Below are 23,648 nucleotides of genomic sequence, written 5' to 3'. Positions count from 1 at the left end.
GTAATGCTGATATAAAATGCTCTGGTTCAGGAACTCAGAAAAGTTTGTGCCCTGCCAAAAAAATTCTTGTCTCATACACAAACAAGAAGATTTACAAAATAAGCATCAAGGTCAGAGAACACATGTCCAGGAGTAAAGTGTTTCTCTTGTCCTTAATTTGAAAGTGCACTCAAAGTGCCAACAATACACTTCTGCCAAGTCTGGGAAATCATTACATGTCTATTGGCACCAAAATTAAACTTTTCAGAGGGGGAAAAGTAATGCCTAAAGGGAGTTGACAGTGTTGCACAAAGGCAGTGCTGCAGTGTCACTCCCTGCTAGGGAAAATGATCTTACCACATGTGTAATTTGGTCTGCATTCTCCAGGGTTGGTCAGGGCAAGCTGCAGGCCAAACTCACAGACAGGGGCAGGAGGCAAATCACAGGAAACCAGGTCACACACTACAAGCAGAAATTCAGAGTGCTTAAAACAATGCCTGCTTAGTCCTCAAGAAAAGACACACATGCACATCCCCATTAAACTCACACTCAATTGCTGCCTTAAAATATGAAGTACATTACAGTTCAACAGGTCAGAGTTTGTTTTCAAAATAGCTTAGAGAAGAGTTCAAGTTCTGGTTATGGGGATTAAGGTTCTAATGTTGTATTTAATGGCCAAATATAGATGATGCAAAAATAAATGCTTGAGAAAAAAATTATTCAATGTCATTTAGACAAAAACAAATTGCTCCATTTCTTTCTCATCTATGACAGAAAGAGGGACAAAGTTGGAACTGATTGGAGACTCATATCCTTAGGACCTGTTTGGTTTTCCACATGGATGATTGTACAGCCATTCAGTGGTATCAAAAATGCAACACTGAATGAAATATTTTTTTTTTAAAAGGGACTGTATACGTTAGAAATATCTGGTAAAAGTACAGACCAAGAAGATTCCAAGAGTTTACAAGAACCTACCACACTCATACTCAGGGCAGCACTGGCCAGGGCCCCGGCGCAGGCGAGCAACTTCACATGGACGACACTGGACAGCTGGAAAAAACATCCACAAAACAAATTTAGATAAGAACTAGGAAGCCAGAAAGCAAAACTGCAATTCAAGTCCAATCACAGAGCTGAATGAATTTACGTTTGACAGTCGGGCAGGGTCGGACCGTGCAGTTTATCTTCTTGTTATCAAGACATGTGCAGATCTTGCAGGGCTCATTCTCGGGAATCCACGTTTCCAAATGCTGAAGGAAAAAAACCCAACAGAGTGTTAGATAGAAATCCCATGCTCTGAGCACTGGTATGATGGGATGGGAGGATGGGAGTGGGTGAGGGGGAGTAACATTAAACTGGAAAATCAGAAGATTTATGAAGATTTACCCATGAAGGGTTGGTTGTTCTGATAACATTAAAAACTACAGACACATAATTCTGCACTGATTGTAGTGTGCCAATCTAGCAAAAATTATAAAGACTGCATGGATGGGATGAGGAATTACTATTGTTTTAAGCATCAAAAATGCTCAGATATAAATGCAATTGCAGGCTATTGTGAGTAACAGTGGACTGGTGCAACTACATACCATGATTGCATGTTCAGTGGTAATAAGGGAAACAGCACCATTTTGGGAAATACAGAGAAGTGTCTGCCTTCCCTAATTAGTAAGTCTTCAACACAGAGAAATACATAGTGCATATTTTTATATTAAGACTGTTTGGAGTGTCATCCCTTGACTCTCCAGTGCACTGAAGACTGGAGAAGCACTGTATCACCCCGAAAACTGAAACCATCACTGTGGTGACTACCTGGGGGTCATGAACACATTCAGAAACACCAGTAAAGATAGTAAGTTTTCAATCACTACTCCTTCCCATGAGAGCAGAAATCATTGGCATTAAAGCTGCAGTTACCCACACAGAGCTATGCACATTTAACACCCGTGTGAATAGAGAGGTAAGAGTGGAAGGATGCATTATCAGACATTTTAATTTGCTCAACCAATCCAGGTTCTGGGTAAGAACATGTAGAGCAGGTCAGAATGCCACAAAGAAAAAAAAAAAAAAAAAAAGCAGCTGTCATCTGGAAAACTCTGGAGCGTGGTATAAACTAACACTTGCTGAGCCCTTTAGAGATAGGAAATTGAAAAAAAGGAGAAATCTAAGCATATTTCACCTATACTGAGAGATAGTTACGTGTCTTAAGCCACTGTGTGTGTTGGGACTAAAATTCCATAAGTCCAAACACACTCTAGGGTAGGAAAGAACAGAGGAATGAACACCAGAAGATAAGAAGGAGGTTAAGGAAATCCTGACCCAAGTGCATCACAAAGCTAAGCCTGCAATGATGAAAAGGCAAAATGGCTTCATGAGCTGATCCTCCCCTGTCCTCCACCTTCCCAAAAATCTCATTAAGGATCTAAAGCCCATAAACACTGCAATTAAAGTCTCTTCTCCTTCAAATCCTACAACAAAAATGTGGATTGAAGTGGACTAGATAACCTTAGAGTGCAAACTTCAAGAGCTGAGTAGCTGGTAGTGAAGAAGACCCACCGCTGTTAATTGGAACAGGGGACACAGGGAAGAGTTTGGGATAGGGAACACACCTAATGTGTGATGCTGGAATCAACCGTGTCTCTCACTGCAGTCTGGTACCCAGCATACAGAGTTTTTCCCAACTCTATGCTGCCACAGAGAGGACTGCCTTAACTAAGCAAAGTGGATTAAACTAAGCAAAGTAAAACCAAAATGAGGAATTTCATCAAAGGAATAATTCTCCCCCCCCCAAAAAAAAAATAGACAAATACCACTTGACATAAGGTTGACTTGGTCTCACCACTCTCTACCAATCACTGGAAATATTTTATACATGAATTGGAAAGGACCCACAATGATCATTGAGCCCAGCTCCTGGCCCTGCACAGACACCCCAACACTCCCACCCTGTTCCTGAGAGTGTTGTCCAAACACTCCTGGAGCTCTGGCAGCCTTGGGGCTGTGACCATTCCCTGGGGAGCCTGGGCAGTGCCTGACACCCTCTGGGGGAAGAACCTTTTCCTGATATCTCCCCTAACCCTTCCCTGACACAGCTCCAGCCATTCCCTCAGATCTTGTCCCTGGTCACAGGGAGAAGAGTTTGATGCCTGTCTCTCCACTGCCCCTCATGAGGATTTCAGTGAGCTTTGCAAAGACAATACAACATTTTTTAAGTCAAGGATACAGATTTATGATTAAATTGTCATTACTCATAAAAGTCAGCTGAATGGAGATGTTTATCTTGGTAAATATTCACTTCTCTGCCATCACTCTTCCTCTCTTTCCTCCAGCCACCTCCACATGGAATTGTCATGCCTTGCCAGGTCTGTACAGCCCCAGCTGTGATCTTTATATCCAGTCCCAGCCAATTTCACACTAGGGGAGCTAAATGAGGCTGACAGCCAGCAGATTAGGAAGAACTGAGATAGAAAATAAAGTATCCAAAGGGAAAACAGATTTGCTTTCAAAGGTGTGAACTCCAACCACTGCCAGAGGTTGCTGCACATGTAGTTACCTGATGGTGTGTGCCATCCTCACTGACACACTGAGTGCAGACTTCTTCACTAACACAGCTGTCACCAAAAATCACTTTTCCCTGTGGGCAGAAGCAGCCTTCCGTGGGATAATCCTTGCAGACACTGATTTTGGTATTATTCTCACAGCTCTTCACACAAGCTGTGTGGCAGTGGTCATATGTCAGATGTGGGGCACATTTCATCGCTGAACAAGACAGAGAAGAAAACACCACCTTTGTTTAAAGAGATCTAAGGAAATGCAGATCAAGCTTTCCACTCAAGCTTTCTTTAGAACTTTTTCAGTTTTAGAAAGCCATCACCCAATGAATGGATCTAGTCCCTTGTAGCATAAATAAGCAAACCACATTTTTAGGTCACATCAATCAGCAGCAACATATGACTCACCCCAGTAATCATACAATAGTTCAGGTGAGTGTTTCCTTGTCAAATTTTGTTTCCAACACTGATCCACAGACATAAGAATTTAGAACTTTAGGTGTATGGTAACAGTGCATGGTTAAAAGACAGCCAGAACAGACTAAAGCATTGAAGAAAGATTATTTTTTAATTTTTCTTAAACTTGATAGGCTGCAGTATTCCCATGGAACTGAAGAAAGCTAACAAACAGAACATTTTAATACTTCAAAACTGGATTTCTGCATCTTTTTAACTGAATTGCCTTGTTAACATAATTAACTGAATCAAGGAAAGTTGCATAACCCTGTAAGCCAACAGAAAATTTTTACTGATGTGTTCACAAACCTGAGGATATTGTCTCTAAAAGCAAACACAAAATTTGGGCTACAGCTATGCAAAAAGCCTTTGGACACAGCTTCCATACTGTGCATTCCCTTAAGCCCATTTTCTCTACAGCTTCAATTAGGAAAAGTATTTCTTATTTCCCAGTCTATGACTGCTGTGAGGTTTATAAAACTTTCTTTCAGTCCCCTGACAAAAAACATTGAAAGAAAACCTGAGCTCCCAAACAAACAAACAAGAAAACATTAATCAGTTAAATGTTCTACACACTCTTGTAGCAGCCAATGGAGACAGAAAAAAAAAAAGTCTTTAACATTAACCCTTTCCACATTAAAGCAAATTGTTTCATATAATCATAAAATGACTTGGTCTGGAAGGGACCTTAAAGACCATTTTGTTCCAACCCAGCCATGGGCAGGGACACCTTCCACTAGCCCAGGTTGCTCAGAGCCCCATCCAGCCTGGCCTTGGACACTTCCAGGGATGGGGCAGCCACAGCTGCTCTGGGAAACCTGTGCCAGGGTCTCAGCACCCTCACAGGGAATAATTTCTTCCTCATATCCAATCTAACCCTGCTCTCTGTCAGTGTGAACCCATTCCCCCTTGTCCTGTCACTCCAGGCTCTTGTCAAGAGTCTCTCTCCATCTTTCCTGTGGGCTCCCTTCAGGCACTGGAAGGCCACAGTGAGGTCACCCCAAAACCTTCTCTTTTACAGGCTGAATATACATCAATTATGGGGAGTATATTCACCCACCAAGGTAGAGCAATCAGGAAGGATTTGTAGTGCTTGGAATGTCCCAGTATGGCATGACAAGACCTCAAGTAAAATTCCTCAAGAATGACAGGGATTCAGTGCACAGGGAGGAGGGAAGCAAGGTAATCCAGAACTGTGTTACTTGTATTAAACATATAGTGGTAGAGTGATTATTAAGCTGTAGTGTCTATTTAGTGATTAATGCAACTTGGATAAATCAAATGTTGACAATTTAAATTTTTGGCAGTTGCACACAGGCATTTGGTGGAAGAAGGGCAATGATGTTATTGTTAGGACACTTAAGACTTTTATGCAATTAGTGTCAAAATGAGCAACTCTTTGTTTATCCTTGTACAGGTTGTGTAACTAGACTGGAATTTGAAAACTGTACAGAGTTATTAAGGTAATTTCTTACATCCAGCTTTGGACATTACAATTTGCAAAGTCTGGCTGAGGCACTGAATTTGGAAAATGGCTGGTAACGCTTTATTTCTGCTTTCTAGGACTATACTCCAACCAGACTGTGTTCAATAACCTATGATCCTGGAAAGATATTTCAAACATTAACTGGAGACTCAGGCCAAATTCACACTGACATTCTTGACTTCCAGCATTCCCTCAGTCTGAGTTAAAAACATGAAAAAAAGCATTTGTTTTACACTTATTTTTTGATATCATATCTTTAGGATGCTGGTTCTCCAGTTCTGAAATGAAAAGTATTCAGGGAAAAAAAGTAAAGCAACAAGAAACAACTCAACTAGAGAGGTAGGAGGTGAGAAAACCAACCGGGACATTGAGACATTCTGTGAGGAGGTAGCTGGGAAAGAAAATGCCTACATACATCCACATCTAAGGAACTTGACTAAGCCAGACATGCTGAGGGACTACCTGAATGTCTGCAACCATCACTGCAGAAACGTTAACAGGAAAAAGTGGAGAACAAGCCACCTCAAGAGTTATTTGCTTGTACTTAATGATACCTCACATTTTTGGCAGATCTTTAGGTATGCCTCCTAACAGGGCTTTCAGGAGAAAAAGGGAAGGAAAAAAAAAACCAGGAAGAGAAAGCAGAACTACTTGTCTATGAGAATGTAGGAGAGAAGGTATACAAAGCAACAGCTGTCTGGGTTTGGGTCTAGCATGGGGGCATTGCTTGCCTTGGTTGGGTTCTGGTAATGTGCAATACTCACACTCTGCTACACTGCTTTCCCACAGCACAAACTTTTTACCTCCAAAACACAAGCAAAACTCAGATGTCCTAATAAGAAATGACACCACAGAGAGAGGCCTTTTCCCTATTTTTCCTTGTAGCAGAAACTTAAAATCACACTCGCTCTGCCACCACATTCACAAAATTTTTGGCTTTGATGGAAATGGGAGGAATTTGTGAAGCTGTTACAAAGAAAAGTCTTATTTTGTGCTAGGTATGACAGTGACAGGCTGGGAAGCAGTTCCACTCGTCCAAAGTATGAGTTCCTCTGCCCACCTCAGACCCTCCAAAGTCTGTATCAAAGCAATAATATCTGCTGCTAAAAGAGCCTGGCAGACTCTCAGCCCAAACCTGGTGCCACAAAGGTTCAGTGGCTGCAGAGCCAGGTACTGTCACATAGCTGTGGGTACCTGTTCATAGTACCTTTATTTCCCCCTAGCCTGGAATTTTACCAGTTAGAAGTTTACCAAGAAACACTTTTTTTATAACATTCAGCTTAGTGGGTGACCAACCAGATACGAGATCTTCAATACCACTTGTACAATAAAGCTGATCTGGAACATTCAAAAAATAACATTACACAGATGAGATGTCCCAAAGCAGGGCAATTCCTCTATCAGTTTTAGCACAGAGTAAAACTCTTACGGCAAAGCTCAGGTGTTCTCCAGTCCACACAGACGCCGTACTCCCTGCAGATGTGAGCATAGGACGTGATCATCTCACAGGCCTCCTCCTCATAGCAGCTGCTCTCCATGCAGGCCTCGTAGAACATGTTGGGGGTGATGATCCTGTGGCACTCCTCGAAGCGGTCGGAGAGCAGGAGGTGGCAGTGGCCGGGCGCGCGCTCGGAGCACCGGTCCTCCCTCCGGCTCTCACAGACCTTGCCCGGCTCTGGCACCGTCCAGTCCTGGATAAACACGCTGCTGTCAGCAGTGACAGAGCCATTGCGCAGTGTGAAGTCATTGACGTGGTTCTGGTCACACAGCCCTGGGTGAGTAAAGGGTGAGTGAAAGGGAAAAAAAATAATCTCTGAATAATCAGCGCTAAAATAAACCTACAAAAAAAATCAGGGATGGGATGGATGACGCTGGTCAGGGCAGCTTGAGGAATTAATGATATTCCTAATAGCTGTTGTCAATAGAGGCATAAATACTCTGGGTCTTGTTTCCCATTTCCTCACTAAAGGAGGTACAGGCTATGCTGCAGAGGTGCAATCTCTGTATAGATTACACCACTGAGGATGCTGTAGGAATAAACTCACCTAGGTAGCCGTTGCCCTCTCAAATTTTTCACCTTCACTGCAAGCAGTGTTCATACTTCTCACAGAAGTGAATTTGTAAGAATCTAAAACTAAATCCTCATCCGAAAAAAAGCACAAATCTCCTTGAAAAGGCAACTTGAAGCAAGAAAAACCAGAAAGCTGTCTCTGCTGTTCTTTCTAAAGTATTATTGGGCATCGGTGAGCTGTTACATTGGGGATGAGAGTAGAAAAACTTACACAAATTTTCAGTATTCCCCCAAAAGTGTGGGACCAGTTCACCCAGAGAATTTACAGATTTGGATATTCACAAATAGCAATAAAATAATTAGAAGTTCAAGTAGTTCAAAGCAGTTCCAAGAAGGAAGCTGTTAGAAGTATTAACTTTCAAACTTACCGCAAAGCCCTTTTGTTCCCGAAGAAAAGCTCTTTGAATTAAGTCTAAGAATAAATTCATTGTTTCTTGGAGTAAATGTGAGATTATGTCCAAGAAGAGATAACTTGATTTCATGCATTATTTCTCCATAGGCAGTGATTTCAAACAAGCTGCTGGAATAGGGGATAAGAACCCTTTCACCATTAACAGTCACCTGTTTAAGAACAAAAGGTCAGATGTTCACATCAGTTCTAGCAAGCAGTTCCAAATCATCCCAATTTTACAGCTGAAGCACATTTTACTTGACAAATACCTGAAGATCCAAATCAACATAAGAAACAATTTTGCCACCTGAAGGTTTCTACTGAGTCTAAAAACATACAGAAATACTTGACCTTCATCCTGTGAATTACATGAATTACAGCTCTTCCAACATTTTCCTATATAAGTTCACTCTTTGAGCACCACATGTTTACAGACTAACAGCCTCAGGCTGTGAGGTTTAGATGTTGCCTCAGTGGAAGTCAAGGCTGTTCAACACCATGCAGAACTTGGCATTGGTGTTTTGGTCCACTCTATTTTACTACATGAGTCAGAAGAGATCATTTTAGCAAGTTGGCCAACTCCTGTATGTCTGAGTAGCCAGAGGCTGAAAAATGGGTTGAGTTTGAATATTCTCTGCCTATAAAACAGATGTAATGCATACTAAGTTGCCCTTTCTTCTAATGCTGAGGTCCAGTTGCACACAAAGTGAGAAGCAACTCCCTAGATCTTCAGCTGGCCAGACAGGAACAGCTCTGTGAAGCACAGAGAGCTTTCCCACGGACCAAACACAGCGTAAAGGACCTCGACCAAAAGAGGGGAAATCAGAGTGCAGTATGTCCTGCCTGTAATCCTGCCTTTCTGGCAGAAGTGTCAGGGACACACAGACAAATCTCACGTTCTTGACACTGGCACACCACCACAACAGGGAGACCAAGATGAGAAATGTGTCTGTCCCATTCTGTGAACACTGATTGTATCATAAAACGGAGATGTTAAAAATAGGCTGAAACTGGATGGAGGGAAGATATTTGCCTAAATTCTGCAGCAGGAGCAGACAATGCACAGATTAATTCATGGAGTTTGCTTACTGCCATGTCGCTGAAGAGCTGCACTGCCACACCATGATGCTTCACTTCCATGGAGTCCATGCAGTTCATCCGGGGGGCTGCTCTGCATGGCCCTTCATGGAGCAGGACTTCAACATCGTGGTGCAAGTCTTCAAATAAGGTGTAGGAGCAGTTGCCAGTCAGCTTAAAATTCAGCCCATCAAAAGTGACAATATGTTGAGATGAACTTCCTATACAGACACCTAAAAATAAACAGAAACAACAACAATGTAGGCATTTGCTTTTAAATTTTACTGTTTCTTCACAACTTCTGCGGGTATGGGGAACCAACTAATTGGGAAAGAGAGGAAGGTAATGAATTGCAAATGCTGCAGCAAGCATTAACAAGAAACTTTGGTCAATACTTCATCACTTGTGGAGGTTTTTTGCAATATCTTTTTCTGGGAACAGTAAGTATTACAAAAGATTTCAATAAACTTGTAGAAAATCCCTTTGCCTAAAAATCTTTCACATTCAATATGATTAAGTAATTGATTTTATGTAAAAATGAAACAGGGAAAATCAATTTCCTGTTTGTAGAAAGATTGGAATACACTGTTCAACCTTTGTATTGCATTACATTCTGTACAGTGCTACATTTGATTCCAAATAATACTATTCCACCCTTATCAGACATGTCACAAGTTGATATCCAGGAACTTTCTTTTTCAGACAAGAAACAGGAAAACTTCAGAGAAATAATATGCACAGGATAAACAAATGGCTATCTGACAGCCTGGTCATTGGGTTATAAAAACTTCCTTGTCTTCAAAAGCTGGAAAACAAGGAAGATTATAATCTCAGAAGAACCAAAACAAAACCTGATGCTTCCAGCTCATATGTTTTCAAATCTCTTGCTTAAAGGATAATAAGGACAATAAAAACAATGCCAGCAAAACATGTAAGGAGGAAAATTACTATTGTTAATAATTCAGTACTATGCTTCTAGCTGAGAATAATCTTTTTCCTATTCAATGACCTTCAAATTTAATTTCCCAGGAAAAACAGTATCCATAGAGAGGGAGGGAGGGAGGGGCAGAGGGATCTCTTTGGAGCACTGGAACATCTTCAGATATTTTACTGTAAATGCTTATATAGTTCATATATAAATAACAATGAAATGAGTTAGCAATAAAGCCACATTTCTCAATCTTTACTAATTCATGGACATTAAAAAAATAAGGATAATGGGAATCCTTTTAAATTTCTCACAGGTTTCTGTGGCACAAAATGCACTAATGTGACCCATTTCAAAGTAGTCCAAGAGCACATGAATCACATTGCAAATCATGCTGCTGTAAAACCTGTAACTAGTTCAGCAAGCAAACACCTTTGCAGGGAACTCCTGAACCATCCTCTGAATTCAGATGGCATAAGAACACTTTTTGAAGGACTTCCTCTTTGCAGAAGCATTTGTCACATCAACCACACTGTGGAGCCATGGCTGGAAATTGTGTTTTAGTTCTCTAAATGAGTAAATCATGAGTCAATTTAGCAGCATTTTCTCAGGTGATCTAACAAGCCTCCTTCCATAACAACAGAGATGCTGCCTCACACTGAGCTCCCACTCAGCACCTCCTCTGTTATGCCATTTCTGCTTTTCTGATTGCTGTGAATTTTCTTTCACACAGCATCAGAATCAACCTTTCCAGCTGCTACAGATGTTGTTTTAGTTGGCACAGAATTGCCACGGTTGCACTGAGCAGCCATTAAAAGAGGACTTGACCCATGGGATGTCATAATCAGCTGGGGGAGGTTGGGGATGTTTTGTTCCCTCCTTCTGTAACATGAAAACTTTCTCCTTTACCTTCACAAGTTGCACAACACCAAGAAAAAAAATTGGGGTATCATTGCTCATTAAATTCATAAAGAGATAAACAGTTCTCAGCTCATCTTAACTCGAGTGAACTATAGGGCTTTTCATGATAATCAGCTAATGGTATGAAAGGTCCTTTTCATTTCATTCTTTCAGAATGTTTTTTATGAAGGTATGTCTTGCATGCCAAAAAGTAATGGCCTCATATTACTATCTCTGTGTTTAGGATCAAGAAATGTAATGAAGATGCACTTCCTATGGGTAAGTATCACTAAGACTATCTTTTAAACATTATAAAATACTTATGACTATCCATCTAAAATATTTCTACTTTTTCAAAATCCTTGAAGCAAACCAGAAATGGTAGATTTAAAGTGTTTAGGTCATCAAATACACTTTTAGGAAATGCTAAAACTCAGGGTATAAAGAATTTTGTATATTTAAGAGTTCGAGGATCAAAATCCAGCTATAAGCTTTGGCATCTCAAGCAGTGGCTGGAAGAAATTGTACTTAAATTAGCCAGCTCAGCAGAGAACATTTTAAACTGAGATTAGATGTTGTGAAGAAGATGTGTGTGTGTGTGTGTGTGTGTGTGTGTGTGTGTGTATATACAGGATTTAATCTACTTTTAAGAAGAAAGCATATGAATTTAGATTTAAACTCACTTAAGTTTTACTAAATAGATCACCAGCCTCAGGGCTGAAACCCTCTAACCCTGTAAATGTGAGTGGATTCACTTAACTCCTGTTCCTGTCATCCCAGCCCAGGCACTAATCACACAGTGTTCAGCCTTTCTGTCAGACACTCCATCTGGAGGCAGGGAGAATTTCTTGTTGGTGTGCTTGTACTACACTTGCTTGATTGAGGGCAGGCCAAACCCTCAAGCCCCAAGATGGAACAAGAATCCACAGTTTGCTTACAGCTTGTCAAGATAAATTCCTGGTTTCTCCCATACATCTTCCACCTCAGCTCACACAGCTTTGGAAATTAAGTGTGAGAATCCCTGATAAAACACCAAACAAGCTCAGAGTGGCCCCAAACTTGGCAAGTAGCATTAGGCATTCTAGCATCAGTGAGACTCTCACAAGCCTCATTATTTGTTTAAATTGCTGTACAACAATTAAACAGCAATTCCTTCCACCCTGGTCACCTTTAAACTGTTCAGTGGCTGAGAAGCTCCACTCAGCATTGCATTTGTGATCAAACACTTCAGGTGATAGGGAGGGAGAGGCACACATGGACAGATACTCACATGGACACATCCATCGGCAACCGCAAGTTTCCTCCACCTTAACAGCAGGAAGGTTGCTGTGACACACAGGCTTTGGCATCTTCTCACAGTTGATGTGGTGGCTCTCCAGAACTGTGTAATCTCCTGGGAAGCAAGTCACAGTGTGGCACTGGTCTGGTAATGTCCATTTATCACCAGGCTAGGGAGGGAAACACAGATATGCAACAATAGAAACCAAAAATGCAGTTTGTCTGGTGTCACAGAGCTACAGCCAGAAGGTGAAGTGACCCCGACAGCAGTGCTACTCACATTAGCCTTGGAAAAATAAATAATGGAATGCACTGTATTAAGGACTTCATGAGGATGAGAAAGTTTAAATTAGAAATGCTAAGAAGCAGGCTGAAATTCCAAGCTAAAGATAACAGTCTACAGTAGGAGATATTTTGCTCCAACAAAATAACCTATAGTTAGAGCTTAGCCATCCTACAACATGCACTGAGAACAGAGTCAACAAAGAATTGCCCTCAGCTTTATTTTAAATTTCAAATCCTTTAGTTTTCATTAGCCACAGATGGTCAGAGCACAGCAGGAATTAATATTTGTTCCAAACTAGGAAAGCATGGCATACTGTAGTTATTTTATCAACAACTCTGAAACTTTAAAACAGCTCCTTTTTTTCCCAAAGGGAAATTGCTCCTTTACCCAATCAGTGTTATCAGCTGCACACAGTGGATTTCTATAGCTAAAGAATTAAATGTAAAATACATTATTGTTTTCTAAAGGACAGTCTGAATATTAAGGCACCAGGATTATGTACTAATAAATGACAGAGAAGTAGATATGGAGTGTCTCAAGATTCCTATCTGCAGAAAGCTAGGCCCTCTGGCCCCAACCCTGCAAAGCTCTAAAGACCATAAGTAGGCTGAATGAGTTTTAAAACAGTGTTCATCCCTGAGGTGTCCATTCCCAGGTATATTCCCTGTGAAATGTGGGAAACAGCACTTCCAGAGCTCTCTCTGCAGAGGTGAGTCCAGAAACACCAGTACAAGTGAAACAGTGCTTCTGTGAGCTGGGTAACATTCACAAGCAAAAATGAGGGGAAGAAAAGAGAATTGATACTGGGCATGGCCATCTCCCATCCTGCCCTTCACAGTTTAACCATAGTTCCCATAGAAGAGAAGAAAAAGGACAAAATACCTAGGTAGCAACATAATTCACAGATGATTCTTGTCATTATGAGAGTATTTCTCTATATGGCTGAGCTACAGGATGCCATCAAGTCTAAATATGACATGTAGCCACAAAAAATTACATAATAAATACAGGTTAATTTACTTGTTTAATATGTTTCAGGACTTTGAGGAGGCAACTGGAAGTTGCTTAATACTTTTTTCAGGCTTGTGAGCCAGGAGGAAGCTGTGAAAAAGTAACAAGAAGAGCTTTAAGGATGGCAAAAGTATTTACATAGGAAGGATAGAATGTTTTTTAATTACAGTTCTCTCTTCTACAGCTCACTGAAATTGGAGCACCTGGAAGGGTACATATACAGCTGTGCAAGTCTGACTTCCATACGTATTTAATTGGTTTTATTTCACTCTTTAATAGGACATTTATTTGAAAACATCTCAGAGCTGGACAAGAAAGGCAAAGCACAGGACGTTTAAAAAAAAAAAAAGTCGAGTGGTAAAATCCCAATTGATATGAAACTGTAGGAACAAAAGCAGGACAGAAAGGAAAGAGCAAAATCAGGGTTTCTAAGCTGTGAAGGATAAGTCTGCCAGGACACTGCAGGAAGCCTCAGACTTCCTCTCTGAGGGAGCTCTGAACCTACAGACCTGGACATTCATACTCTGTGTCTCACTGTGCATCTGCAGGAGGGAGACCCACACACCTCAGCAGCTCCCTTGGCTCTTATCTCTTAGTTTAGGATAGGTCGTTTGTTTGTTTGTCTGTTCTTTAAGCCAAGAGAGGAACAATACTACAAGAGCCATGGTAACAGCTCAAGAATGTGGGGTTTGCAACTTTAAACAGCCTAGAAATGCAAATTGCTCTAGAGATCACTTCATGAGGAAATATCACTATTATAAGACAAAAACCTACACTTCTATTATCACCTTTATGCCTGCTTCTAAAGTTTCAAATTTCAAAAATGTCAAGACTAATGAAAATTAACTATGTTAAAAAAAGTAAAATTCTCATGATTTCTCACAATTGTTCTGATATTCTCCCAGCTGGCAATTAAAACATTAAACCAGTGTTTCTTTACACAGCCTATGTTTGGCACTCCTGCAATCCCTTGCCAGTGGATCTGATGAGTACTAAAAACGTCCAAGGATTCAAAGAACAGCTGAAAAAACTCACAGAGGACAAAACTAGCGAGCACTATCAAATCCACAGAGGTGTAACTTGCAGCTCTGGGTATCCCTGAGTAACAAATGGTTTATGGCTGGGATAATTCAGGGAATTTTTATATGTATTTATTAACATTGTTTCCCTGGCTCCTATATTTGGCCACAGAATACAAGGGGTTGGGCAGATTTTTGTCCTGAGCCAGTACATTTGATCTGCTGCTAACAATGACCTTAATCAAGAATATTCCTTCTACAGCCACTCCCAGGGATAGGGGTAATAACAAACCAAAACATGAAAAAGCAACAAATCATAACATTCCCGACACTGATAGGATTTAAACTGAGATTTTTGATCCTGAGAACTCAGATTTCCCTGCAAACTACAAGAGATCAGTTCCCACAATCTCCAGGTGCATGACAGACATCCCGGCTGGGGAGCTGAGCCTCCTGCAAGAACTCTCTGAGCAACGCCTGAAAGATTATGAAGCCGATATAAAAGCCTGTGTTTTCTGAATCAGGGAAGGAAGAGCCTTGATTCTTCATCCCTGTGGATTTGTGGGCTGTTCTGGAGGAGGAGAACAGAACAGTGGCACCTTAGAGCCAGTGAGGCGCAGCAGAGGATGCTGCACCACAGAGGCAGGAACTTCCCCAGTGTCCTGTAGACTCCACGGGATGCACCAGAAGGCTGTGGCCTCACAGTGCCTTCAACACCTATTTTTTCCTGGCTGACAGAAGAGGCAACTCCAAATCCCCCTAAAGGCTGCCATTTGAAATTGCGGTTCATTTTTATATGGATTGGAGCCCGGTCTGGTTCCTTCTAAAAGCATTTCAGCCAGAACGGAAATTGTGCTTTAAGTTTATCACCCCCAAAAATGAAACCTGACATGTCTGAAATTCAAGCTTAGCCTTCCCAGCACTTATCTACATGTACCTGTGTCTGCTGCTAGGAGCCCCGAGGCTTGGACACATGCAGTATAAACTGCAGACAGGAATCTGGGGGTTTTTGGGGGTTTTTTGTATTTTTTCAACTTTAGCTTTCGTTTGTTGTGGTTTTTTTTTTTTCTTAAGCTGTCAGCCTCAAAGCCATCAGATTATACTTAGTGTCTGCTTTAGCTAAAGCCTTCCTATGTTCTGACCAGCTGATTGAGGCTACGTAAGGCAGCTTTGATATGTTTCCTGTGTTCAGATAATTCATATTCATTTATTAGCCACATCCTTCTTCACAGTCATATCTTCACAAAGGAAAAATACTTCTAATGTATTGAAAATCCAAGATGAATCCTAGAGTAGAGCTCATAACTGATCCCTACTAGAAAACATGCCACAAGCTTATGCTAATATTTTAAAATACATGAAGTATCATACATTCTGAAAAACCTTGGCATTTCACCTGAGAAGAAGAATCTGAACCATTTATAACACCTGGAACATCAATTTCTTAGAGTGGGATCATTTTTGAGAGATCAGACATTTCTGAGCGTTTTCTCAGGACTAATAACTTTTGCACAAACTCCAGGAAATTTGATTGCACTGCTAAAGAGACGATTTTCCCTAGAGACTGAACAATCACACAGTAATTATCTTCCTGTAAAATTGTCATAGGGACAAAATATTTGTAATTTTAGCAGAAGGACAGGGCCTGGACAGTAACCTTGCCCCTGCACATGCACCTTTATTTTGGCCATGTGTAGCTGTCCCAGAAGTCCTCTCACCAGGAGATAGAAATGCATTTTTGTTGTCAGGGAAGACAAACACTGTCACAACTTTTGGTTCTGCACTGACTTCAATAAGATTCAACACTCCCCAAGATGAGGTGATGTTAGAGGAAGCCTCCTCTGTGTGCAAAGTTATCCCATCAGTTCAAAAGCCAACACTATCCCCCCTCCAAGATAATTATTTACATTGTCCCACACTTTTTGTTTTAGGTAATCTGTGAAGAAATTCATGTTCTTGCACAAACTGTGCAACTTAAAAGCCAGATGGCCAATCCAGGCAATATACTTACTCTCTTTTTGTTTCCATCCTCATCTATGCATTCTCTGACTGGGTCTGAAAGAGAAGCAGACATGTTTTTAGTCATCCCACTTCCTTATCCAGCCTTTTAAGTGGTGGTCACCAAAATGCAGATTGCTAACTTAAAAACTTGATTTAAGCTGTGAGAAGTTTGGGGACTTTTGTGCTAGAGTGTGTGAATCCCTACCTGAGGTCTGCAGGCCAAAGTGTACAAGAATAAGACACAAAAGGCAAAAACAATGACAGGGGTCCCAAAAAACCCCATGAGCAATAACTGGGCTGCAATTCTACAGCATTCCTTGTACAGACACAGCTCTGCCCAGATGGTGCTTAAAGGATGAGCATGGCTTTGACTCTGAGGCACAGCTCAGCCTTACCTCAGAATCTTGTGATCAATTGAGAACATTCCTGGAATTCAGCGGGTAATGAGAATTTCTACACCCACATTTATTAAATGCAGAAAGATCACTAGAGCATATCTATGCAAATAGCTTCAATAAGAACACTCAAATTCTGTTTCCTTACATTCAGGCATGACTGAGATGAGCATTTTTTTCATATAATCAGTTAAATGGTCACAGGGTACCCGCTGTATTGCAGTTTCTATTTTTGTATGCTCTCATTACACACCTAAATATCTTTTGGAAGCAATTTCATTTCTGTACTATGGCATGACAAAGTCTCTAGGAAATTAAAATGCTGACTAGCAAACTCTTTGTAGAATACCAGACTATGCTATCCTATATACACTCTCTCCTCTGTCTTTTCCAGGATAAGTAATGTATTTTAAAATCATTTAGGAACTCTTTTAAACCTTTTTTTAATGGTATTATTTTTGGTACACTTCCATACAAAAGGCAAGACTCCCTCTGCACGAGAAATCCAACCGTATGAGTCTAGAGGGGAAAATAATACTTTACAGCTTGTATGAAATTTATATAAAATAAAACAAACAGGAAAAAAAAATCCAAACAAACAAAAAAAATCCCCTCCAAAAAGGAAAAAAAAAATAGTTTTTCATCCCCTAACAAAGTCTTCTCCATCAGCAAAAGGGAGATCTAAATTTCTCAGAATTTAGGTGTTGAAGATATCTGTAGTTCAAGGCTTTTTGAGCTGTTGGAAAAGATTTCATAAAAAATACAATGCTTTCACCTCTAGTACTGATAGGTTATAGCACAGATTGCAATAAGAAAATAGTTACTGGTTCCAAATTCCTGCTCCCCATCCTATATCTTGGATCAATGTAATTTACAGCAAGAAAAAAATCACATATTTTACAGTGTGAAGAGAGGAAATACATCTTTAAAAGCTTATTTTAGAAAGAGAGGAAAGAAAATGGCAGCTGTCTAAATCTAGAAAATGGCAGCTGTTTGATGCTCTGGAGAGATTTTAAAACGCCAGAAGTGATCCCAGTGGACGCTGATCGGATATCTCCAAGCTGGGCTGTGAACACTCTGCAACTTCCTCATTCTCAGAGGTCCTTGGCTCCACAAAAAAAAAAAAAAAAAGTCCATTTATTGTAGTGGAGATGTAACTAAGCCCTCATAATGCTTGCAAAAACCTGTGCAATGACTAACACCATGAGGCAGTGGATTGTGGTGAGAACGTGTGGATGTTATTGGAACAGGAACAAAAACTAGATGAGGGAAAAATATCTATATCAAGACCAAGGAGGTAAAAGAAGTAAAATCCTGGTCAGTGTTGAAGCAATGTTCCTTAGAGAAGGAGTGCTGTCATCTACAAATAAATGAATGCTTCTTTAAAACATTTTACACCTTTGTTCCCAGTATCTCTTTCCCCAGGAAAGGAAGTTCTTTATTATATTTCTTTTTGCCTTCTACTTCAGCTGAATTTTCTGCAGACATACACATAACAATGTCTGAAAAACACATAACTTGAAATCTTTGCTCACAACATTTCTGAACCATGCCCCATTCATTCATGACAGCTTCAACTTTCCTGGTGTCCTTTAGCTACTGATTTTTATCAAGCTTGATTTTTATTAAGGTGGTAACTTGAAAGTTCAGGCCTAAGCAGCTCTAAAAGCCTTGCTGGAATTGGGCTAACTAGAATAGCAGCTGGATACCTATATAAAGGGTTCATATTTGGTTTCACACCTAAGTGATGGTAGTGGTCTAGGTCAACATTTGCAATAGTTGTCAGTGGAACACTAACAATAGAGCATCCGATTGTCTTCTAATATCAAGAAAAATCATCCTGGCTTAGTATTTTGATTTTTGTGTTATGCTCCATGCCTTTTGGACTTACCCATGCATACTTTTTTGATAAATTCACTGTTCAATGTGATCATAGTGGACAAATCTTCAAAATTCTGGAGCTTCATGATTCTGTTAGCAGCAGATGGCCCAGCCAAAGTCCTCAGCTGCTCTTCATCATATCTGTTCCCAACGCCAATTGGGAACAGGGATACCCCTAGGAAAAGGGAAGGAAGGGTTTGAAATAGGCAAGGCACAGGAGAAAACCATTGCTCATAGATGTGGAGTGTTCATCCCTGGAAGTATGTAAAGGATGTGGCACTTGGCAGTGCTTCGTTAATGGCTGGACATGACGATCTTAAAGATCTTTTCCAACATAAAGAGAAAAGAAGAGGAAGAGGAAAAGGAAAAGGAAAAGGAAAAGGAAAAGGAAAAGGAAAAGGAAAAGGAAAAGGAAAAGGAAAAGGAAAAGGAAAAGGAAAAGGAAAAGGAAAAGGAAAAGGAAAAGTTTTTCTCCAACAATTAATTTTCATGTTTTACTTGCATCATTCTCCCCATGTTGTCTAAAGGCAACTAAGGGCTGAAATGGTGCTGCTCTAATCACACCGTTAGCTAAAATGGGCTCTATTAGTCCCAAGCATAAGAAAATTATTCATGGGCAACAAAACACACCTGCAGACTTAATGACAATATCTTCCCTCTTTTTAAAATAAAAAAAACAAACAAACAAACAGAATTTCAATATGCTGTTTTCTTTCTTTAGTTACATGGCAATTGGATTATTTTCAAACCATTTAATTAAAAATAACAGTTGATTGTTATTATACGGTCCATGTCTTACTCAATAATTCCCAGAGCAACCTTCAAACGAAGTCAAAGTTGCTCAGCTGAACACCTGAGGAAGTTGAGCTACAGAAACAGCAGCCAGAGAACTTGAAAAATCATCAGGCAGCACACTGATAGCAAAAGTATATTCCTGTAGAGGTCAGTGCAGAATCTGACCAAAACCTCTAATTATTATTATCATCATTATTATCTTCATGATTATGATGATTATTTTTATTTATCATTACTAGAGTAAATCTTTCAAGTTTCACTGTACTAAAACAGTATTGAATTTATGCTATTAGACCACATTTCTGTTATCCCTGTCTGCTCACAGGATCTTGGAAAATGAAATGTTATTAATTTGTGAGTCCTGGGGAAGCTGTCAGCCTTAATCGCAGATTGGTCCCGAATTTCACAATACCTCAAAGGCAGCTTGGCAGGGCATGTTTTGTTCAGGTCTGTTCCTTACCACAACACTACTCACAGTAACTCCAGAACTTAGATGAACACACCAGTGTCCTAATTTTCCATCTTTTGTTCTAGCTTACTGCTCAAAAATTAACAACTCTACTTATAAATAGTGACAGTGAAACGAGGTTTACTGTTCACTCTTGCAGAAAGGGCAGCAGCCTCCACAGCATCTTGGGAGCTCCCCGACACGATGACAATCGCAACCTTTGATGCGCTGGGTCTGCCCCCGTGGGATTCTGACATTGCATTCTGGACCACAAAATCAATGGCATTTCCTAGGAAGAAAAGAGGAGAGAAATAAGAGATGTAACAGAAAAGTCACAGGAGACTATAAAACTAAATCTTATATTGCTTTAGTGTGTTATGCTAGTAGGTAGTAAAAAATATTTATTCTTAGTGTCTGATTTATTGCAGCTACATGAAAGATCTCAGCTATTAAAAACCTTCCAGTATTTATTAAGACATCCAAACACAGGAGGACCATCTTTAAATCCATCCCTAGACCATCCCAGTCTCTGCAGTGCTGGGAATTCTTTTCCCTTTCCTTAGCCACAATAACAGTTACGCTCCTCACTTAAGCAGTTGCCTTTCCCAGAAGTATTGTCATCCCTAAAGGATAGAAGATATCGTGGAGATTAGATTCCTGCATTGAACTGCCGAGCAACACTGACATCCAGTGGCGAGCCGCTCCACAGCTTGGCATCACCCTGAGCTGTTCACTCAAGTTGTTCTCACTCCTGTAAAAGATCTAGTGCTTGCCTAATTTCATCACCTTTCCCTGTCTTGCCTCCACACTAGCAGTAACGTCTCTGAAATTTAAACTTTGTGTAATCCATAATACAACTGGGTGACCCAAAACACAAAATAACCCACACCAAACCCCAAAAAACTTGGGAAAGAAATTCTACCTGAGCTACCAAATCCCAAACTGACTTAAAAGAGAAGCTGCCGCCCCTTCATTTAACATCTGTGAACACTCAGGCAAATTTTTGTTGATAATTATGACCTCAGCAAGAGAGCACTTTGTTAGTACTTGCATTTAGACATGTATTTGCACAAATATTTATGCTGGTAATCATGATATGCAGCTTTCTTAAAAGCTCCTTTGGGCTTGGAAGTTATCAGGTCAGGAAGCAGAAATGAAACCAGGTGACTGATGTGACATTCAGGGCAAACAATGACTGGTGAATAATAAACACTTGAAAGAGTATTTCCTCTGAGTAATCTGCAGTAACTGTGGAGCAAAAATAGGTTTGCCTGAGGAATTCACCGTACAATTTATAATAACAAATGCATTTGTAAAACACTGGAAGTCAGCCTGTAGATAATTCACCAGCACAGTACACCTTAGCACACCTCAACATTTTGTACACTTCATGTCTTCTTGCACCATGTCACCCACACCTTTTCAGTGATTGAAGCAAAAATTCTTTTCCCAAGCTGCTGCAAGCATGGACAAACTTTAGGAATCTCACTCAGCACATTGATTTTTGATAAAGCTTGGAGAGCTGGGATTGTTCAGCTTGGAGAAGGCTGCAGCCTTACAGTATTTAAAGGGAGCTTATAAAAAAGAATGAGTGCAACTTATTATAGTGGCAGGTAGGAATAGGACAAAGGGAAGAGTTTTAAACTAAAAGAAGAGAGATTTAGACTTGATGTGATCAGAGGGTCCTGAGGCACCAGTGGAACAGGATGTCCTGGGAAGTTGTGGCTGCCCCATCCCTGGAAGTGTTCCAGGCCAGGTTGGATGGGGCTCTGAGAAGCCTGGGAGAGTAAAAGGTGTCCCTGCCCATGGTAGGGGGTTGGAAGGAGATGATCTTGAAGGTCTGTTTCAAACCAAACCATTCAGTGACTCAATAACACAGGAACAGCAGTTGGGTATTCAGTAAAATAAACCTCAAAATCTTGAATGTTTTCCTAATTGCAACAAAACATGTTTTAAAACATCATTATTAGCTGGGTGATGGTGATTCCATCTCACAAACTACTGTGCCTGACCACAAAACATAGCTAACCTCATGTATTAACTCATGTCCCACAATCAATCCCACAATCCCACAATTAACAGCTGTCCCACAATCCTTTCTACATATGGTTTTCCTGTCTGCCAAGGTAAACACTAGATACGGAATGGCCCATTAGCAAGAAATAATGGAGGATAAAACAAAATACAGCAAATAAATATAGCTATATTCAAAGTCCCTGAGATTGCTCTAGGATGGTCACTGTGCCAGAAGATTGACTCATTTCCCTTTGGTCCTGCAAATAATTACCAAATAAAGTATTTGAGTTTTTAACTTTCAAATATATATCTAGGTTAAACTTTTGCACAGTAAGAATCACAAGTGATTTTTCATCCATTTGTGAAATGTACTTGAAATTTCTGCATTTGTTTTCTTTCATGACCCTTTGACTTTAGTGTGGTTGGTGTGGTAAGCAGCCACTCCAGCTTCATTTTTTCTTCTTCTCACATTAATTTTAAAAATGTTAAGAAACTCCATACCTATTTGCAAACTGAAAAAAAAAATCCATTCTTTTTATAATTTCTCATAAAGAAATCAAGTACTGTTGTAATAGAACCAGTGACTATTTCAAAGGCCCCAAAAGCAGTTACTCAATTCAATGCATGGAAAATTGGATTTAGCATAGTAAAAATTCTGGATTTCTCCCTTTATTTTGAAGCCAGCTCTAGAGAAAAGAGCCAGGTGTCTGAAGACATGATCAAATGAACACTTTTGTCCTGCTAGAGGGATTCAGAGAGTCCCCATCCCAAGCTGGAAGTCGTCACTTCTCAGGTCTTTCTCTCTCCATTTCACCACAGAGGAGAAATACCAAATCCCTCAGAGGCCAAAATAAAAACTATTGACTGCTAAAAGAAAGCAACTTGAACAGTTTCATGCTGTGAGATGGCAACAAAACAGAAATCTGACATTTTCATACCAGTAAAGGAAATATAAGTATTTACACTGAATTAAACAACACCGTGCACAAGGTTTTATTGAGACTGGAAAGAGTGTTCACAGCATGGAAACGTAAAGACAATCCCAGAAGGGTTTGGGTTGGAAGGGACCTTAGAGATCATCCAGCTCCACCTCCCCTGCCATGGGCAGGAATATATTCCTCTAGCCCAGGTTGTTTTCAGTCATTTTAGCCCTTTCTGCAGCCCACCAAAGGTGATGAGCCCCCAGCAGCCATCCAGCTCAGTCAGTAGGGTATGACTGCCACTCACTGGGCATGTCCAGGGAAAAAAAATGCAAATAAATGGAAAAGGGAAACAAAAACCCAATTGAACCATAGATGTTACTTTAGAAAGGACAGACCAATCATTCCAAGCACAGAGCAGCATCCTCTCCCCATCCTTCAGTGCTCACGTTTGGAATAATCATTAAATAATGACTATGAACATTTGGCACCAAAATTCTGAAAGTCAGAACAGGCTTTTAAAGAACCTTTTCCTGGCTGACTTGACACCTGATGAATTTTAAAGTTAGACTTGTATTCTGAAGTAACAACTCAGAATGGTTCACACAGAGGTTCCTGCAAGGATTGCAGTTTGATTCAATGGACATAAACAAGCTTTAAGAACAAAAGACAATCCATTGAATAGGGTTGGAGGTGTTTACTGGGAGTCTACAGGGAATTACACTAAATTCTGACTTATTGAATAGCTTCATTAAT

General features: G+C 40.3%; 1 protein-coding gene across 1 annotated transcript in view; it reads right to left on the bottom strand.

The window, feature by feature from the left end:
* Positions 1-23,648, bottom strand: part of VWF (von Willebrand factor) — a 121,480-nt gene that overhangs the window by 23,257 nt on the left and 74,575 nt on the right. Inside the window, exons 31-41 of the mRNA XM_062490908.1 lie at positions 20,102-20,245; positions 18,724-18,888; positions 16,448-16,491; positions 12,113-12,290; positions 9,027-9,247; positions 7,915-8,107; positions 6,905-7,246; positions 3,536-3,741; positions 1,130-1,232; positions 958-1,032; positions 337-441 (exon numbers count right to left, since the gene is read on the bottom strand). Of these exons, the coding sequence (XP_062346892.1) occupies positions 337-441; positions 958-1,032; positions 1,130-1,232; positions 3,536-3,741; positions 6,905-7,246; positions 7,915-8,107; positions 9,027-9,247; positions 12,113-12,290; positions 16,448-16,491; positions 18,724-18,888; positions 20,102-20,245 (1,776 nt within the window). The remainder of the gene's footprint in view (positions 1-336; positions 442-957; positions 1,033-1,129; positions 1,233-3,535; positions 3,742-6,904; positions 7,247-7,914; positions 8,108-9,026; positions 9,248-12,112; positions 12,291-16,447; positions 16,492-18,723; positions 18,889-20,101; positions 20,246-23,648) is intronic.

This window comes from Cinclus cinclus, chromosome 4 (assembly GCF_963662255.1).
Source record: "Cinclus cinclus chromosome 4, bCinCin1.1, whole genome shotgun sequence".
Lineage (NCBI taxonomy): Eukaryota > Metazoa > Chordata > Aves > Passeriformes > Cinclidae > Cinclus > Cinclus cinclus.
The sequence above is the reverse complement of the archived record's forward strand: the minus strand, read 5'-3'. Positions and strand labels throughout refer to the sequence as shown.